Genomic DNA, 21,724 nt, shown 5'->3' on the forward strand with positions numbered 1-21,724 from the left:
TAAATATAGAACACTAGTAATCTTAATAATATACAGTCAGTATTTATTATTGTCTGTAATTAAGCACTAAGTTACACACTGGGCTATCTGTGCTCTGCCCACACAGGTATCGAAACCCAAATTCTAGCGTTGTAAGTCCACAGACATGCCGCTTGGCCTCTAATCGACAGTGCTCATTAACGAAGTAGGATTTTGTTAATTTACGCATATGTCCAAATATTAACAATATTATTCATAATAACGTATAATTATGTTTTTGTTATAGCATTGTTCAGCGAAAGAAACCGTTGAATGATATAATGAATATGATTATATATATACAATTTTCGTAGCAGTGATGAAGCAAGGTCTGAGAGGCCTGGGACAAGATTTTCATGAAGTCCTCTATCATTCTTTACTCACTGGCCTTTTTCCCATACTTGTGTACATACAATAATTTTTATTCCTAGGTTTTATTCTAGTAATTGATAACATAGGTCTTCCATGGTTTTACTGACTTGAAAAACACAGCTGGCCAAAATCTTAAGGCCAATGAACATAAAGAAAAAAATATGCATTTTGCGTTGTTAGACTCAACCACTTATTTGAGTAGAGCTTCGAAAGATGTAAATAGGAAAAGGGAAAATAGAAATAAAAACGTTTTTAGCATTTAATAGGGAAAATGTGAACACTATAAAATTAGCCGAAATACTAGCTGGTCAAAAGTTTAAGACCATATTGAAACGAGGCGTTAATCGGTAAACACGAAACAAAATTTTGTCATTTGTGTTCAAGCATTAGCGTTGTCAACATCTCCCACTGACATGTGTGTTACATTGGATAAAAACATAGCAAAGGCTAAAAAAGTTGACAGAATTTGAACGTGGCAGAATTGTCGAGCTGGAAAAGCAAGGTCTCTCTCAATGTGCCATCGCTGGTGAGATTGGGTGTAGTAAAACTGCTTGTTGCAAATTTCTTAAAAGACCCTGAGGGATACGGAACGAGAATATCAAGTAGTCGGCCCAAGAAAATTTCGCCGACGTTGAGCAAGAAGATTTGAGGGGCTGTCCGGCAAGACACCAGCCGATCGTCGAACCAGATTAAGGCCCTTACGGGCACAGAATGCAGCTCAAGAACAATAAGACGGTATCTACGAGAGAAAGCCTTTAAAAACCGTAAACGTTTTCAAAGGCAACGCCTCCTTCCACACCACGAAACAGCTCGGTTAAAGTTTGCTGAGAAGCACCAAAGATGGGACGTAAAAAGTGAACGAAGGCTTTGTTCTCTGATGAGAAAACATTTAACCTGGATGGTCCAGATGGCTTCCAACGTTACCGGCACGATAAGGATATCCCACCGGAGACATTTTCTACACGACACAGTGGAGAAGGTTCCATCATGTTCTGGGGTGCCTTCTCCTTCCATGGAACAATGGAGCTTCAGGTCACACAGGAGCGCCAAACAGCAGCTGGCTACAATGACATATTGGAAAGAGCATCCTTATTGACTGAAGGCCCTCGCTGCAATCCACAATGCCCGCAGGACAAAGGACTTTTTAATGGCAAATAATGTGATTCTTTTAGACCATCCAGCGTGTTCGCCCGAACTGAACCCCACTGAAAATGTTTGGGGGTGAATAGCAAGGGAAGTCTATAGAAATGGACGTCAATTTCAAACAGAACATGATCTTCGTGAAGCCATCTTCATCACCTGGAATAACATTCCAGCCAGCCTTCTGCAAACGCTGATATTTACCATGGCAAAGCCAATGTTTGAAGTTATTCGCAATGACGGCTGTGCAACTCACTACTAAGACCTCTTGTTGGGCATATCCTACCCTGTTTAGGACTTCTTTTTGGCATAGTCTTAAACTTTTGACCAGCTAGTATTTAGGCTAATTTCATAGTGTTAATATTTTCCCTATTAAATACTAAAAAATATTTTTATTTTTATTTTTCCTTTTCTTATTTTCATCTTTCGAAGTTCTACTCAAATGATTGAGTCTAACAACGCAAAATGCACATGTTTTCTTTATGTTCATTGGTCTTAAGATTTTGACCAGCAGTGTATATATATTTTCTACGATAATTCCTGTACGCTGAATCCGAAAATGTTATCCATTTTTATCAACCACATACAAATTTTTTATGAAACATCATATGTACTTTTACATAAGTGAATCATTTTCATTGAAATTAGGTCACATTTTGTTATGTTTCAAGTGTTGACAACCACTGGCTATAGATTTTTCTAGACAAATCGCGACGTAAGTTTTATCGATCGTTTTATAACCTGCGAGAAATACATCGCTAGTAAGTAAACGGTTAACAGTCTATACGACGTGTTATGTTTGGACGGTATTTGTTTGTTCGCACACTTTGACATGATATTTTTTCTTTTGAACACACAATGATTAGTATTTAATTAATTATTTTAAGGCGATGGGTCAAATTTGTCTTTGTCAGTAGAATCTATGATCTAATCCAGAAACTGTGGGAATCGCTGCCACACCTAAAATGCTCGCCCTTTCAGCCATGAGGGCGTTACAATGTGATGGTCAATTCCATATTCGTTGGCAAAAGAGTAGTCCTGGAGTTGGGTGATGATGGCTAGCTGCCTTCCTTCTAGTCTTACACTGCTAAATTAGGGACGGCTAGCCCTCGTGTAGCTTTGCGCGAAATTCAAAACAAACAAAAGAAACTTTTGGTGTATAATGCATCTGTATTTGTTATCAAGGGCTGAACATGCTTAGTAACATAAACTGACTATGTCCTTGTGTTTTTTGGATGTTCAGAAAAATACATCTTGTTTGAGGAATGCAACGTTTCTCCTACCGCTACTAGGACTATGGTTTTGGACGACATAATATTCGGAGAGAAGGCTTAATCTTCTAGTTGATTGATTTATTGATCACTTCCGTGTATCCTGTTTGATATATATACATATATATAAAATTATTGCACATTTCTGAAATGAAACCACTTCTGTGGTGGATAAAAGTTAGCATAAAATTAGTCTAAACTAATTATATCCAAATATAAAACAAAACTGACTTACCACGTAGGTCTATTCATTGTGCTGTTATCGTGTTTTTACTAGTTATATGGAGAGTTTTTAAATAATAAAAATCAAAAACATTATTTAGCACAAATAAGTACATTTAAAACCAAACTTAAATCACTTAGTCGAAAAACTGTTTCTTCGATTTTTTGTTGCACTATAATTTTTAAAACGTCCGTTTTTATGACCAACTGCGATGCCTCAGTAGTAAGCCTGCAAGTTAAAAAATATGGTTCAGTATTCGTGAAGGGTACAGCGCAGATAGCTAATTCTGTAATTCTGCGCTTAAACAAAACCCGTACACTCTAATTAGAATCTGTATTTTCCATGATGTAGTAAACGGATATTTTAATAATAGCATGCTCAATAATTACAGGTCAGGTTCAAGATGAATAGATGTTCCATTGTTCAGATACTCAAATACAATTCATGTTTTAATTCAACTTTCTAACAGTTAGGCTTACCTAAAATAAAGCTTTCGGAATAACAACTAAGTACACTGACTTGTCAAAAATTTTGTCTATACGTTTTTATGGTGAACAACTTACTGATACAATTTTCAGCTTTGTAGAAGTTACGAGTTTCTAATATCATACTTACAGAATGTTTTAAAACAGTCACAAGTTAACATTATGAGAGAAGGATCATTGTAAGTTTAATTCAATGTTTACTGCAGACAAATTCTACAAAACGATTAGCACATGCCATAGATAAAATCGATAGCATATTTTAACAGTATTCTTGCATGCAGCCATCAAAAAGGATGCCACGGGTGTGCTGTTCAGCGTAGGACAATGCGAAATAAGAGTTAACTTTATGATGGTTCCTATATATTTCTATTTATTTTACCTGGCTTTTTGTATTCCTGCCTTTCTTCGTTAACTTCGCCTTTCTTCGCTATGACTTTTTATTTTATGTAATTTCTTCAATCTCTAGCTCAGTTGACACTAAGATTGATAGTGGGGTTTATTGTGCCTGTTTTTATGGTGAATATCTTTAATATTCCTATCGAACAGAGGACACAGTTAAGAACAGATTTTGAATACAAAAAGAGAGAGAATAACTTATCGATTCAAAGCTTGTTTTTTGAAATCTCATGAATTTCGTCTCCAAGGTTCACATTTCCAGTTAAACATTTTGATGATAATAAGATCGATTGAGGAATGGATCACGGGCTAACCCCTTCATTGCCCACTCTTTTTCTCTGTTTTGACGAAAAGACTATAAAATTGTCTTATGTTTGTTTGTTTAAATTTCGCGTAAAGCTACACGAAGGCTATCTGCGCTAGCCGTCCCTAATTTACCAGTGTAAGACTAGAGGGAAGGCAGCTAGTCATCAGCATGGACCGCCAATTGTTGAGCTTCTCTTTTACCAACGAACAGTGGGATTGAACGCCACATTATAACGTTCCCAAGGCTGAAAAAGTGGACACGTTTGTGTGACTGGAATTCGAACCCGCAACCCTCAGATTACGAGTCAATTTCCTTAACTACCTGGCCATGCCGGACTTTACTTAAATAACAAACATCATAATATAGCATTTACATTACAACACTAACAGTGAAATTAGTAACTTGAACTGTACTTTTGCTGCCAAGAGACGTTTTCAAGTTTTTATTTTACATTCGACAGTTTGTACCGAATTTGTAAAAATAGTTCAACCAAAAATGATGCCATAAGGTACTTATAGTCAATATATATAAGTTTTTACATAAAGTTTCGACAATATAAACTATTCTTCAGAAGATATGATTTTCGATCTGGTATATAGAGTCATATGCTATTATTTTTTTAAGAAAGTCCTTAAACAGCGAAAGTAGAGCCGAAGTAGCATTATTTTACATTGGTAAACAAGAGTTGTATATAAAAAAATCAACTGCGTAAAGTTGTCCATAAAACGTATCCTAATACTAGGGGTGCATTAACCAATAGGCTTTCAAGGCTTAGGTCTAGATTGCCAGTTAACCTGAATATTTATTTACGACGCACTTACAAAAAATAACTCTTAGATTACACTTTTACAGTGTTTTTCAAGCTTAATTTTTCTATTTATTCCCTATATTCTGTTAGATCCATACATTTTGAAATAATTTTATCATATGTAGCAGTCTTTCTTATTGTGTTAAGATAAAGATTGATTTTGTTAATACTTTGTGTTTTCTTCTTCGTCCTCTCCATTTGTTACGTTCAGCTTTGTTTCCAAGTTCACGAACTCTTAAACTGCAAAATACATCAGTATATAAAGTATTGTGCCATTTCTATTCTAATGCCACTTACTTTACAAGACGCCACTCATGCGCTATACGTGTATTTATAATAAGAATGACAGGTTTCTTACGGTTCTTAAGTCACTTCTTAAATCCATTTACAAAAGCCAGACATATCATTCAGCCAGAAATCGACCTACTTATGATCCTCTTAAGGGGTAGTAATTATGATTGGTCTTACTATGTCACTGCTTACACTTAAATGTATGAGTATCGTCAGTTTTTTTATTTTTATCTTGGCTTTTCTTTGTCTCACCCTCAAGCACTATGTACTTTAATATTCGCTAACGATGCTTAAGACTAAACGCGCTTTCATCAACACAGAATATTCTTGATACCATAATTAAGTAGCATTCAATACTCTCGTTCTCTAAGAACTTTGATTTTCGTCAAAATCGTATTTTTTCAGCCATGATCCAATCTGCTTAAATATCTTTTTTTAATTTTTATAACGCCGCAAAAGCAATCACACCTTTTTTTTTTATCATTTTGGGCCCCCATATTATTGTTCATTTTTTCTTTTGTATTTTGCACGGTAATAAGTGTATTTTCATGTACTACTTTACTGGTCCCCGATAATTGGTTCTTCACGATAAATCCACGTAAAACAAGGTTATAGCATAATTAAACAAGAAAATAAGTAAGATTTCTTGCGCAGCTTACTCAGTGGTTCGTCTGAAAGCGTCTCGTTTACAACGTAGATGATTATTTATTTCTCTTACAAAACTGTGGCTGATATATGGCTGTTTTTGCAACTTTTAAGATCTCTGTTTATCATTCAGACAAAAAACTAGTGTTACGATAAATTATCGTATTTTTGTGGCGTCATCCATTAAAGCTTTTAATTAATAAATAATCTTTTGGTAAAGCTAAAATTTATTCCTTGATATTTCACGTTAGATAATATTTAGTTTTTCTTCTTCAACCCAACATAAATAACGTTTGACTATAACCTGTTAAGGAAATGTGAGAACACAAATGTGTTATTTTTATTGCCTCCATAGTAACATATCTTAAACATAATCTCTTCCAATGTATTTTACTTTTGTAAACGAAATTTGTTACTAATCTTTTATAACCAAAAATTCGTATGTCTTGAATTTCATTTTTATTGTGAAATAAAACATGTTTTGATGGCGTAAGGTTTTGCACCATAAAACTTCTCTTTTAAAAGAAAGATATAGATAGGCACAAATAACCCATTGTGTAGCTCTGTGATTAATAGCAGACAAACAAAAACATTTTTTTTTATAAATATTATATCATTACAACTTAATTTTTTGTTCTTGCAGCCCAGCTGGCCTGGTAAAAGTTGGTAGTAAAAGAAAACTTTCACAGGCAGTGATAAACAAGAAACATGCCACATTCTTCTGCAGAAGATTTAGACTAGACGGTCTTCACGATGAACATAGGTGAAACGGACAGCAACTGTTTAATTTAAAGTGACATTTATGTAAAAAGTCTTTGAAGGTTAATTTGCAAAAGAAGCATAGGTAGCAAAAAAAAAAAAGAAGAAAAAAGACAACGCTTCGAAAGACTTCCGTCTTCTAAAAAATTATCTCCACACGACTCGCTGAACTGCATACTTTCGTGTTACCTTTGTTTGCTCGGACATTCCCAGTTGAAATGTATTACGTTTTTCTTCACTGAAAACCATATTGGGGTAGTGAAGAATTCACTGACTAGAGATTAGATCTGATATAAAAATATCATTAAAGTAACGAAAAGCTCATAACTTGACAACCATAAATAATAAAACTAACATAATATGTATATTTAAAAAAACTATGGACGGAAATAGTGTCAAGTATTTTCACCAATCGGCTAAATGAACAAGAATATCTGCGGTTTTATTATTTCCCTCAAAGGCCCTTATTTTCCTTGAATAACTTGTTTGGTTCCTTGGTAAGTAAGAAATTCAGTTACACGACTAATAAACCACGTATCAGGTGTATTAGGTTTCGTAGGAACAGCGTGTAATTAAGCACATTTGTATCTTAATGGTCTCTGTTTTAGTTGTTTCTTTTATCATTGAACTTCCTTTTTGTATGACATCAGAAATATTTAATTTGTTGACTATGATGTGCTACTTAATCTATCGCTCTTCAAGACTTGTGCACTGAAAGTCAAATGATTGTTAAACTAAATAAAGTATCAGAATTGTGCCTGTAATAACTTGTTCCCACAAATATTTACACTAAACGAGATAAGAACATAGGGTTTTACACTAAATTCAAAAACATTCAAGTGTTACTTTCAGGGAAATTCAAGTATTAACGAGTTCTATTAATCTTTTTCTGGTCTGCAAATCACCCCTTACAGGTGCCCATTCTACCAATTTAAATTCACTTTGATTGTTACATAGTGTCAACAATTGAAACAGATACACGAAATCTAAGTAATTATAATCATTGTTGGAATTAACACTGAAAGACACTTAAGAAAAACGATGAATTTTCACTATTTCGCAGGCCACCACATTTCAAGAATATTAAGAATATTAAATTTCACCAAATTTAAACATTTTAAAACTTTAAATAAGTTAATTAAAGAATTAAGGCACGTGAATTCTGAAACAAAGATATTTTAGGCCGTTTCTGACTTAAAGACACATAAAACATCAACGAATATTTATATGTATACGCCATTTCGCTTTTTAAAGTACAACAGCTACGGAAAGAATGCCAGCCGGCCATTGATTCGTCTAAAATGCTCTGTTACAAGCGGGAAGAGTATTTAATTAGAATTATATTTAAATATGCGTCCGATGCATGAAAATTGGAATTTTATCTTATTTTGAATTGATAACAAAATTCCTGAAGGCAGCTCTCATACACATTAAATCGTGTTTCTTGAGTAAATCTCGAATCCTCGTCATACCAAATATGCTCGCCCTTTCAACCGTTGGGGCGTTATAATGTTACGGTCAATCCCACTATTCGTTGGTAAAAGAATAGCCCAAGAGTTAGCGGTGGGTGGTGATGACTAGCTGCCTTCCCTCTAGTATTACACTGCTAAATTAGGGACGGCTAGCGCAGATAGCCCTCGAGTAGCTTTGTGCGAAATTCAAAACAAACAAACAAACAATTGCCACTTTTTCTAAAGCAAATATTGTGGCCTTACTAGTCTTATATAAAAGAGTCTTAATCAGATTGGACGCGGTTTAGCTCTGTGGTAGAACCTTGGATTTTGGAGATAGGCTCGAATTCCTAACACGGATACTGCGTTACGACTCACTAGCTGTCTTCTATCTGACCGATTGCTTAAAATTGGAGGCTGTGGCAGATAGCCTTTGTAGTTTTGTTACAAAAACAAATATAAATGCATTAATTATGTAATAAGAAAAAAACTTTCCAAACTGAAATTTTATATTGGGTTGAGGAATAATTCGTGAGCGTTTTTTCAAGTTAACAAAATATATATTTATAAATGAAACGCTTTCGCAAAATATTTCATGTCATTTGGTAGATAAATTTTTGCTCTAATAGATGGTGTGTTTGATTTTCATATGTCTTTAATTTTTGCCTTCATTTTCAGCTCATTAAATGGAATGTCAAGTGGACAAAATCGAGCATTTTCGACACCATCTGCTTTTCGCATTTAATTTCTTGCAATTTCGTTTAAAACAATGCATACTATATACCTAGGTATTACATGAAATAACGTATCATAATAAATGTTTTGGGTGTAATGTGTTCATGCATTGAAGTATTGTATAGTCTTGCATGTAATGCTTGAATGAAATTATTTATAAACGCTCACGAATTATTCCTCAACCTAATATTTCACGTTTTACGCATAAGCTTATCTGATTCTTACATGTTCTGAAACTGTAAACAAAAAACAACAAATTAAGATAGAGGACGACTGCATCTATTAGTCAAGATTTGAAATACCTTAGTGTGCTACTTTTGTAACTGGTTGGATAGGTAGAGTGAAATATAACCAAAAACACCTTAGGTGTGAAAAAAATGTGGCCAAGAAAAGGATTGATCGTACGACTTAAAGAAATGAAATCAAAACTGGCGGCTAAACTGGTAGCTACACTTATAGCATTGATAAAATATTGAACAAAAAATGTGGTCAAAACTGACATGTTTTGTTGAATAACATTATACACGTGGCTTATATTTAAACCAAATTTGATAGTATCCAGTGATTCTGGCACTCACCTTAATTGCGTTAGTATTTATGTTTCAAGTATTTAGACAGGTATAGTGAAATATTTGCTGTAAAATTATTATCGATTCTGTAAGTGTAGTTACCAGTTTGTTCGCCAGTTTTGATATCATTCCTTTAAGTCACACAAGGTGTTTTTCATCAGACATTATGACATTTGTCAATATACACCAATAAACCATAGCAAGGAAAAAAAGTGACACGCGATTGTAACCAACATTAGCTTTAGGAATGCAACGCTATTAGTCAGAACAGACTTATGCTTTATAGAGCCAACATAATTCTTTAGATTATATGGTGGAAGTGTTTTTTTCTCTATAATATGTTAATAGCTACCTTTATTGTAACGCCATGGAAACTAAATTCACAATTTCTTGTCTTCACTCGCATTCACTCGGTGCAGCCATTTCAAGCATCATTATCGTAGTAATTGCTTAAGCTAATACAATGCACGTTAAACACTCTTTAACTAGGAAACTTCCATAAAATTTAATAGAATTGGGCTTAAAAGTTGGCAATGAATAATAACCGTCCATCTGTATGATTCAGAAGAAAACTTGAGCTAGAAACTGATAATCTAGTTTGCTTGGCTTATTCAATATTTAAGTACCTGCAAGTGTTTTCATCCTACATTTTTGCTGCTCCAAATCTGTTGTCTTTAACGGTCTTCCTTAGTAGTAGATGAATCTGTAGTACACATTTTAAGACTGATAGCTCACGTGACTATTTGCCTAGGTGTACGCAAAAATTTTGGTCGAAACTGAGTGGCTTATATTTAGACCAAACTTGGCACTATATTCAGTGGTTCTAACATTCACTGTAATTGTATGATTATGTAAGTTTCAAATGTTATGGTTTAGTATTTAGTGAATATTATTTAATAATAACAGCAATTGTAATTTTTGAAACGATTTGGACAAAATAGAGCAATATATTAATTATTCCTACTTTTAGCGTAACTTGTTTACTGTATTAATATAACAAATGATTTTAATAAGACCAATCAGAATTCAGCATTTTACAAAAGGTTTGGCAGTGGGCGTGTTGAAGGATTAGAAAGGCGGCTTGTTTCTATGGAAATATGTAAACAAGAAGGCTAGAAAAAGGTGTTCTTGCCGCAGGCCATCGAATCAACACGTGACAGAGATGATAGCAAATTTCCTGTTCATATGAAAGCTGTTTCCTGTGCAACAGATTGGACTTTTTTTTTTTTTATCTCGATCTGTGTGTATTGTCAGATGACTTTGAACAATTTTTAAAAAATAATATAACGAATATTTTTTAGAAATAAATGTTATACTCATAAAAGTATTAATCGTAACTTTGTGGTAGAAAATATTAATTGTATTACAATAAGGTTTTCTTAAAAATATGTATTTATGAACATAAACGATGATGGTTATATGCATACAAGTTTTAACCTTGTGGCTAAGCTTTGGAAGGATTGCATCTAAAAAACCTTCTGAAGATCCAATGCAGTGCTGTCAAGTCAATAGCATACGATATGAAGACCTCGCCTGGCTAGCCCAGTGTGAAGCGAGATGTTACAAAAAGGTTTGTATTATTAGGCTATCGTGAAGATTTATACGTGACCAGATGTCGTTTACAATAACTCGCACACAATTAGTCACAGCAATAATAATCTATATTTAGTAGAAGTGATGGCTACGGCTTTACGTCTTTTAGTAGGGTACACAGCCTTTAAATGGAATATGAAGGATTATTAATGTGATAAGTTTGGCAACTCTACGTTCTCCTTCCCACGTGACGATACAGTATTCCTGCCGCTGGTCTTAACTTCCAACTTTATGTACAGGTATGTATGTAAATAATACAAATATATATATAAATTGAAGAAAGAAGAATGAAGATCGAATTGTACGGTGAAAAAATAAAAACACCTCTCGTCACAGGTGTTGCAGAAAATAAGGTAGAAGTACACAGAAATGGCATTCTTATAACGACTGTTTTCCTAATTAATTGTTGTCTACAAAGGGTTGCATATTTTAGAAATCTAAACAAGTGAAAAGTGAGCCATTATTTCAAATTCGAAAACTGTTATTTGATTTACTAATTTAATTACACATATTCATGTTGTTTGTTAATCTAATTGCGTATATTCATGTGTTGTTTGTTAATCTGTGTATATTCTTGTGTTGTTTGTTAATCTAATTGTGTATATTCATGTGTTGTTTGTTAATCTAACTGTGTATATTCTTGTGTTGTTTGTTAATCTAACTGTGTATATTCATATGTTGTTTGTTAATCTAATTGATTATATTCATGTGTTGTTTGTTAATTCAATTGTGTATATTCATGTGTTGTTTGTTAATCTAACTCCGTATTTTCATGTGCTCTTTGTTAATTTAATCGCGTAACTTCGTTATTGCAAAATCATTAACATTCGGAGCTTTATATAATGAGAAATGTCTGTTTATCACATTTGAAATGTAATTTTATGTACTTGAACAGATTATGTACTTATGATTTAAAAATACTTCTCAACGTACGTTTCGTAATATTCATTGGATACGTAATACAGTACAAACACTCAGAAAGTGTAACAGCTAATTTATTGTTTCTTGTTCAGTATCACGCACAATAAGGTTTGAAGTACATTTATTTATGTAACTGAGGTATTTGAAAGAAAACGTTTTAAAATTTATTCCATTACCTTTCAATGTCTACATCTTTGTTTTTCAGTGGGGGGAGGAACAACAGAGAACAGCCGATATTCCGGAAGAAGTTCTTATTCCACCAGAATGTAAAACTGTCGATTGCCTCGAAGTAAGTGGATTTTTTTTATTTTTTTTTAATTTCGCGCAAAGCTATACGAGGGCTATATGCGTTAGCCGTCCCTAATTTAGTAGTGTAAGACTAGAGGGAAGGCAGCTAGTCATCACCACTCACCGCAAACTCTTGGGCTTCTCTTTTACCAACAAATAGTGGGATTGATCGTAACATTATAACGCACCCACGGCTGAAAGGGCGAGCATGTTCGGTGTTACGGGGATTCGAATCCGTGACCTTTGGATTACGAGTCGAGTGCCTTATCGACCTGGCCATGCCGGGTTCAAAGTAAGTGGACTGACCAGTTATTACTCTCGTGTGGTGAACTGTATTGGAAACAAATGCTCTTTAAACTTGACATTACTTTTGTACTTTTCGTCGGTCTCGTTTCATAACGTTGTTTCCGCAAGCATGATCACTTATAGAAGTCAAACCAGCTGTCTCAGAATTAAGATTTTTTCCAGTTCTTTCTATCAGAATTATCTACCTTTTATGACATAAAAACTTTAGCAAAGAAACTATATACCTTTTTTTTTTCTTTCGAATTTTCATACAACGTTACACGTGGGTTCTGCACGCATAACCATCCTTCATATTGATTAACAGACTAGAAGGAAAACAGCTGGTCAACATCACTCACCATCCACCGCCAACTCTTGGGTGACCATATAGTATAACTTGGCCGATGCTTTTACATTGCGCATCCAAGGCAACAAAATGTGGTATGAATTTTTATGTAAAGGAGATGCAAACCAAGAATTTTCGAATTCAAAGACGTGGGATGCTAACTTCTAGGCTAAGCTCGGTTATTATACGACTCGGCATGGCCGGATAGATTGTTAGGGCGTTCGAATCGTAATCTGAGGGTCGCAAATTCGAATCCCTGTCACACTAAATACGCTCGTCTTTTCGACTGTGGGGGCGTTATAATGTGATGGTCGATCCCATTATTCGTTGGTAAGAGAGTATCCCAAGAGCTGGTGATGGGTAGTGATGAAGAGCTGCCTACCCCTCTCGTTTTACACTGCTAAATTAGGTACAGTTAGCGCAGATAGCCCTCGTGTAGCTTTGCGCGAAATTCAAACCAAACCAAACTTATTTCCACAGGAATGTTTCCTGAGAGAATATACGGACGGGTGGTTTGTTGACATTATATCGATTTTTTTGTTGAAGCTTAATACGCGCTTAGAATTCTCCATAAATAACTGTACTCTCTCTTTTTATTAATCCAACGTGTACCAATGTTTATAACAAATGTTCCAGTGCAATAAAATATTTTATACAGAATTTAGCTCCTCCTTCCAGTGACACAGCAGCAAGTCTGCGGACCTATAACGCTTAAAATCGGATTCTGATACCCGTGGTAGGCACGATACTGATAGCCCATTTTTTAGCTTGGTTTTTAACTACAAACAAATAACAAAAGCTATATTCATTGGAATGTAAAAACTTATAAATGATGAATATTTCAAACTCATTTTGTAAGTTTGAATAACTTTTCGTAAAATTCTGTACAATGTTGTCCAAACTTTATGAAGTGTGGTTACTTGCACCATATAACCAACTTATTCTATTACACTTGCTAACTAAAGATTTGTCTATCTATATAATTATTTTATTTCCAAAATTGTGTGTGTCTACGTTTCTGTATAAAATTTCTAGCTGAAATTTTATTTTCGCATCACAGGTATATTAAACTCTGTGTTCAATCTTTAATAATAACTGGCATTTTTTTTTTTTACTTTTCAAATAAGATACCATTAAGAAAACACTACTGATTGTCACATTTTAATATATATCTTTTCTAAGCCTCGATCTACTAGAGAGATTTATGAGTCTACAAACAAGTTCTGTTCTATGTCAAATTTTGTGTTTGTACAAGATATAAACTTTCCACAAAAAAGTGTCCGTGAAAATATTGAGATCAGTAATAAGAAGGTTTGATTTCTCCCGTATTAGATGAACAATACCATTAAAAAATATAATTTTAACGCATCCTTCCAAACTGATGTCGACTTTCATAAAGTTAAGTGTAATATTTTTATCCGATAACACTTATCAACTGTATGGGGCCTATCAGTTGGAACTGTTACTCGGGTTTTAAAGTGAAGATTGAAAAAAACTATCTCACAAAACATCAAACCGTGGTAGTTAAAAAAACTTGGATTCATCGGATATTTCCCCAAGTAACAGTTCGTTAAAGTAATGCTAATCTGAGAAGAAAAACGAAGTAGGTGGTCTATGTTGAGTTAAAACAGATTATAAAATATACCAAAGTACTGATATAAGGAAAGCTTATTGCTAACGTTAATTTTATTATACCAACCTGATATTGACTACTTATTTTTCTGTTCGTATTATCGTAAAACGAACTAAGATATTAAACATAACGATCTAGGTTTTTGCGTATTAAATGTGTTAATAAAGAATTTACTTTTAGGGTCTTATCTTACTAGTATTAAAACGTTTACAAGTATCTGTTAAAACATTAAATGGAGTATATTTGTGTATATCGTTAATACCGTTAATTTAGTTGTATAATTCACTTTTATGGTTTTATCCTACTAGTACTAAAACTGTTACAAGTATCTGTTAAAACATTATATGGAGTATATTTGTATACGTTGTTAATATCGCTAAATTAGTTGTATAATTTATTTCTTAGTGTTTGAAACCTTGTAAAAATGAAATCCAGTATAAAGACATCTGTTCTACAAGTTGTGTAAGTATCGACCCTAAATATTGTATTTCATACGGATAAAGCAAGAATTCTGATTTTACTACGCTTCTCTAAATCGAATGTGACGTTTCAAGATATATTTAAATTATTCTATATTGTGTCGCCAGATCTAATAAAATATTAAACATTTTCCTGAGCGAAGAATAAGCTAATAAAAATGTATATTTTTATAGCTGTTGCCTTTGTTTGATTGATGTTTAAGTGAATATATGTTTATATAAATATATATACAAAAGTAACGAGGGAAAATTTATAAAATAAGCTCACGAACGGATAAAATATTTACATTTTTCTTTCTTTACTTAATTTGTCGTAACTTGAGAAATCATTAAAATAATAACTACATTAAAGGTGCTTCTTTAATATTTTTATCTCATTCAGACATCATATGCGTGCCAAGAAAGTTGTGAGTTTCTCTCAGGTTACAAGCAGACGAACCCAGGTAAAACGTTAAACGTACTTCGAGTATGGAATTTCACGCGCACATAGAAGCCACTAAAGTGGAACACTAAAATAAATGTGGAAGTAGACGCTCGAAAGTGTAAAGAACTAATGCGTTATTTAGTGTATATTTTTGTTACTCAAGATGTGAATTCATATAGAACTATTAGTGAATTTTTTACGTTATTATATTATTTACATAATACACATTATATATATACTACTGAAAACAAGTACTTAGAAATACCCGAATGATATACATATAAACGCATACTTGTTCTCAGTAGTTGTAACATCAAAGCTATTTGTATAATGTAATTTGCATATTTATTCGTTGTTTCACGTTACTTTCACTATTATATTAATTGTATTTAACTAAAGTTTGGTTTTATGATGGTTTATATATTCACACTTAAAGTACTATGTAAGTAGCCAGCAGTGTACAGTATTTTAATTAGTTTGTAAACGCTAGAACTATGTTTGAAAAAGTCGTTTCAGTAAATAGCTCTGAGAGTCCAGTGAAGACTTGGACTTTGTCACGACCGAAACTTCTGTGTAGAAACTCCAAAACTATCAGAAAAGAACATGAAAGCTCGGCTGAAGTCGTTTTGATGTGGCAACTTCTACCGATTAACTCTTCATCAGGTGTTCTAAATTACTCTCTACCTATTGTCTTCATACTTCAGATACGCAACAATTCTTTAAAGAAAAGCGACCTCTGGGGAACGTTAGGAATGGTAGATATTGTTTTATAAAGCTGTAAACATATTACCAGTTTATATATTCAATATAAAATATTCCTATTTAAGTTTTGAACATTAAAACATCTTAAACATTTTTCTATGTGTATCTTTGTGCGTGTAAATTTTTGTTTCTAATGAAAATAATAATGTATTTTAATAACAATAATAATAATGTATTTTACAAAAATACGTTATTGATATAAAACCTGTTTTTTGCTGTACAGGTTTAGTTTCCTTAGTTCTACATAATTAAACGAGTGCCGTCTATATGATCAGTTGTAGGTACTGTTGTTATGTATTACTTCCTTTACGAAAATTTCACAATGATAAATAAGTTCACTGACGTGGAAACGAACTTGTCAAGATTCAAAAACCCTTGTTGTGAAAGTGACAACAGAAACTGCTCAATTTTTAACCCTATCTCTCTTTTACTGTTTGCTAGTTGTATTGATATTTAGAGCTTATATTAAAAGGTGGAATTTTTACGATTGCCTTCTTATTTATTCAGAGTAATTAATTTACTCGTCGTAAGCGCAAATATGCATGATGGGTTATCTGTGCCGTGTCTGCTGTATGTATTAAACCATGAATTTTAGCGTTATATATACTAACACTTATTACTGAGGGTGAAGTAAGATTTCTTGCAGCTACACGAGAGATATCTGCGCTAGTCGTCCGTAATTTAGCAGTGTAAGACTAGACGGAAGGTATCTAGTCATTACCACCCACCGCCAACTCTTGGACTATTCTTTTAGCAACGAATAGTGGGATTGACTGTCACATTATAATGCTCCCAGGGACGAATATGTTTGGTGCGATGGGGATTTAAGCCCGCGACCCTCGGATTACGAGTCGAACGTCTTAACCCACCTGGCCATATTACAGTGAAAAAAATATTATAACAGTATGATAGAAAATGTAATTAAATTATGTTCAGAACTCTTCAGTAATTGCATACATATCTACTTATTAGAAAGAAAAGCTTTAACTGGTACTTCCATTATTCATATCAATCGGGTTTAAATTAAAAATAAACTGGTTTAGTTAAGATTGGTCCACATGAAAGACATGGCTAGGTGGTTAAGACGTTGGAATATACAATCTGACGATCGCGGGTTCGAATCCCAATCTCACCAACTATGTTTTCCCTTTCAGCTCCTCACACCCCTAGTGGCACATCAGTATGTCTGCGGACTTGCAACACTAGAAATCTGATTTCGATACCCGTGGTGGGTAGAGCATACATAGCCCATTGTGCGACTTTGTGCTTAATTACAAACAAACCATTTCGGTCGTGGGACGTTATGAAGTTACTATCAATCCCATTATTAGTTGGTAAAAAAACCTCTTAAGAGTTAGCGGTGGGGGTGATGACAAGCTGCATTATCTCTGACCTTTCACTGATAAATTAGGGACGGCTATCAACAATAGCCCTCGTGTAATATTGGGCGAAATTCAAATGATCAATCCATATGAACTTATTTATGAAGTTTTTGTTTTCTAGTTTATTTATATCTAGATTAGGATACAAAGGGGAATTACATACTGTTACAAATTCTGCTTCTCGACGAATAAGCTCTCCTTTTTACATCTTAATTAAGTTTTCAAAAACAAACAAATAAACATACACCCTAATTAATTACAGTATTGTCTAATTAATATTAAAAATCTTTTATTAAATTTATTTCAAAAGACACTAAATGTTTATGTAAGCACATTTAACAAATTAATTTATAGAAAATGACGGTTATTAAAGTGTTTCCCTTTTCAGAAACAAAAACATCTTTAGTTGTAGATATAGACGTCTCACTGTGGTTCAGTATTTGTCTTGCTTTTGAATGAATGTCACTAGCTTTTCCAATTTATTTCCTCCTTTAACACGAAGTTATAAAATAACATTATGGTAGGAAAAACTGTTATTTCTGATCTGCTTATTATGCGTTGTCGATTTGTTTTGGTAAGTTATTTTTTCGTCTAAATTTCAACATAATTTAAACACGTTAAGTACAAAAATTTAGAACCACGTGCAATTCAATTGTTATAATTATTATTTTATTTGTAAAAATATTACAAGTTATGAAATTTATTTATTTATAGTTCTAAAGCTTTTTAGTATATGGTAGTTATACTTGCAAAAAACAAAAAAACAAAACTGTTTTATATTTAGTAAACGAATTATCTTACTTTTCAATTGTTTTATTGGTAACAATGTAAGGTTCTAGTATTTATATAAACTATGTTTACGTTAAAACAAATTAAATGTAAACATAATCTTGTATTGTAGAGAAAACACGGTTTAATACCAGTAACACATCTAAAACCTAATCAAGAGTATCAGTTTCGTCTCACAGCGGTAACACCAGAGGGCGTGTTTCAAACTACCACTAGTGATTGGATTGCTACATTACCTTCAGGTAAATATGTATTTTTTATATATATATAGTGCACGTATATTTAACTTCGATATGTAGGAGAAGTTATGTTTTAAATAATTGTAATTATCGATTATTTGAAGAATATAAAATCCAAATAACTTTAGATTATACCATTATTTTGGATAATATTCTCGAGTATTGAAGAGTTAGGAGCCTTAATTAAACAACTTCATAAGTTTTCTTTTATAATCCTTAATTATTTTTATTACTTTTACAAATTATTTAAGCTTTAAACCCTTTGTTTCCTACTAGAATCAACTGTTATTTCACCACCTGCAAATCTTTGGGTCCACAGAACATTTTTACAAAATGGAGCAATAACGTCCGTCCTCAAATGGAAGGCACCAGAAGGTTGGTAAGCTCTATTGTTAAAGTTCTTGGAAGGCACCAGAAGGTTGATGAGCTCTGTTGGTGAAGTTCTTGGCTCCTGACATACAATAATGTGATTGTTCCTTGTTAATAACTGCACTTTTACAATTGTGCTTTCATGAACCCTAAAGATGTGTTTCTGTCGTGATAACACTAGCGTTATGTATTGAAAGGACATAAGCTGTACTAAGATCCTAATAACCTAAGGTTCTCAGATGTCTAGGTGTCTTAGGTGCCTTTATATCCTATAGTGTTCTCTATTATAAAATATAGGAAACCAAATGAAACATATTTTCAGATGGAAGTTGCACTGTATTTGAATACATTTTATAATGGTTACTGAGCAGTTTTGAATGTGCTATAAACAAAAATTAAATCCATTATTTTAGGCAAAAATTTAGATTGTGATGATGCGTTAAATGATTGTGTACAATGTCGAATTTCACAATAGCATACACCAAACTGTGTATACAATAAACCACATGCACATATATATATATAGAATATTAGGAAGTGGCGATACTTGTATATACACTAGCCTAATACAGCGTGAATATTGTGTAATTGTTGTGATATTTGTGTTATTTTTTTCTTCACTATTCGATGTATCTAGAAAATAATTAAAATTTTACATTCACTTTAATTATCTAAACACAACATGGCAAAGTCACAGGTGTTTGTGTATTTTCATTTAGCAAAGCCACAGTAGGCTATCTGCTGAGCCCACCGAGGGGAATCGAACCCCTGATTTTAGCGTTGTAAATCCGCAGACTTTCCGCTGTACTAGCGTGGAGCTGCGGGTGTTTAAACTGTGTTATATTCTGTTTATTATTTCGTTCATAATTTTCCAACTATTATTTTTTATTCGTTTATTTATATTAATTCTTATTAATTTCTAATTTGTATTCATTTAAATTACCTTAACAATAATAGATGGCACAATTTTTGTGTTTAAATTGTACGGTGAATGCTAACGAATAATGTTCTGACCCTGAATATAATTTTATTTAATAATTCGAAAGTTTTCAATAAAAATGTTAGGTAGTGAATGTTAAACACGTTTTTTTATTAAATAGAATGCCTACGTAATAAGTCTAGAACAACAAATTTAAAACTATTCTTTTATCTATTGTTGCTTTTACGAATAAATAATTTTGTAGCCAAGGTAAAAATAAAACAGTGCCTCTCAGTGGCACAGCTGTATGCCTGCGGACCCACACCGCTAAAAATCGGAGTTCGTGGTGAGCAGAGCACAGATAGCCCATTGTGTAGCTTTGTGCTTAATTCATCGAAAACAGTGTTAATAAAAATACTTTGCACTCACTACGGTTTAACAGAAAGGTTATTTCTGTTTGAGAATTTGCAATGTGTTATAAGTACTGTTTAAATCAGATGTATGTTAAGAATGAAAATATTATGATTAAGAAAAGCTGGTTTTTGTTGTTTAACTCATAACGTGGGTAAATTAGTATGTAGAATTATACAGGGACTTTTCTTTGTGTTCAAATACTCTTTATTTTCTTGCACGATGAAATCTCCGGTAGGTTTTGTTCGTTTTGAATTTCGCGCACAGCTACTTGAGGGCTATCTGCACTAGTCGTCCCTAATTTAGCAGTGTAAGACGAGAGGGAAGGCAGCTAGTCATCACCACCAACTCTTAACTCTTGGGCTACTCTTTTACCAACGAATAGTGGGATTGATCGTCACATTATAACGCCCCCACGACTGAAAGGGCCAACATGTTTGGTGCGACGGAGATTACGAGGCGAGTGCTTTAACCATCTAGCCACGTGGGGCCGCTTCAGTAAGTATTTTAACGCAGAAGAAAAGCCCGTGTATAATTTTACACAAATTTATTTTAAAACCTGAAAAGAAAAAAATCTAATACATCGCCTTTGCTTTTCTTCAGAATATCCTTGCTTCTACAAGGTCTACTGGCTACCCAACAGCAGTGTAGGGTCTTCAGGACTAACCAAACTTTCAAAAGTAAAGTTTCTGCTGGTATTATTACATAGTAGCTAACATTTTCCTTTGTTCTTTAAAGTAATAATATATATATATACTATATTAAGTTTATACAAATTATGGTTGACTTTGTACTGTGTTGTGTAGACTGGAATTCTAAATCAACAAACTGTTTACCTTTTGTTGGTTACCAGTGAGATCCACATATTACACAATACTGAGTAATTTACGGTTTCGCCTGTTAGAACACTCAAAGAACTAGTAACAAACTTTCGATGAAATCAGACATTTCCTTTGGTAAATACATGGGAATCCAGTACTAATTATTTTCATTAATTGACGGTATTTTTTGCATAATTTTGATTGTGCAGCTCATACGATATTAGAAATCCTATATCAACAAAGTCATAGACCTAAAAGCGATTTGGTACATAAATAGTTTTAAAACATATGTGTTAATTGACGGTATTTTTTGCTTAACTTTTTCTGTGTGGCTCATATGTTATTAGAAATTCCATAACCAAAAGCGTCATGGGCCTAAAATCGATTTGGTACATAAATATTTTAGAAATATATGTTTGAAAATACGGTGGATAAGCCTTATTAGTAACTTTAGGGTTAAGGCGAATCTTTGTTCGTTGATTGAGGTCCCTTCTTCCATCTCTAATATAAAATACTGCGAAATTACTAAGGTTAATCATTAGATGCTTTCATAGGTTATCAATAAAACCTGAAATTAAGGTAAGTCTCAGTAT

The 21,724-nt window shown here is 33.3% G+C and overlaps 1 protein-coding gene across 1 annotated transcript in view; it reads left to right on the forward strand.

Moving 5' to 3' along the window:
• Positions 1-10,697: 10,697 nt before the first annotated feature.
• The window catches only part of LOC143257944 (tyrosine-protein kinase receptor torso-like), a 43,689-nt gene continuing 32,662 nt past the window's right edge, over positions 10,698-21,724 (forward strand). The window contains exons 1-8 of the mRNA XM_076517014.1: positions 10,698-11,040; positions 12,190-12,273; positions 14,942-14,998; positions 15,398-15,458; positions 15,947-16,194; positions 18,485-18,614; positions 18,888-18,986; positions 20,914-20,990. Coding sequence (XP_076373129.1) covers positions 10,879-11,040; positions 12,190-12,273; positions 14,942-14,998; positions 15,398-15,458; positions 15,947-16,194; positions 18,485-18,614; positions 18,888-18,986; positions 20,914-20,990 — 918 coding nt within the window. The 5' untranslated portion in view covers positions 10,698-10,878. The remainder of the gene's footprint in view (positions 11,041-12,189; positions 12,274-14,941; positions 14,999-15,397; positions 15,459-15,946; positions 16,195-18,484; positions 18,615-18,887; positions 18,987-20,913; positions 20,991-21,724) is intronic.

Source organism: Tachypleus tridentatus, chromosome 7, assembly GCF_004210375.1.
Source record: "Tachypleus tridentatus isolate NWPU-2018 chromosome 7, ASM421037v1, whole genome shotgun sequence".
Classification (NCBI taxonomy): Eukaryota; Metazoa; Arthropoda; class Merostomata; order Xiphosura; family Limulidae; genus Tachypleus; species Tachypleus tridentatus.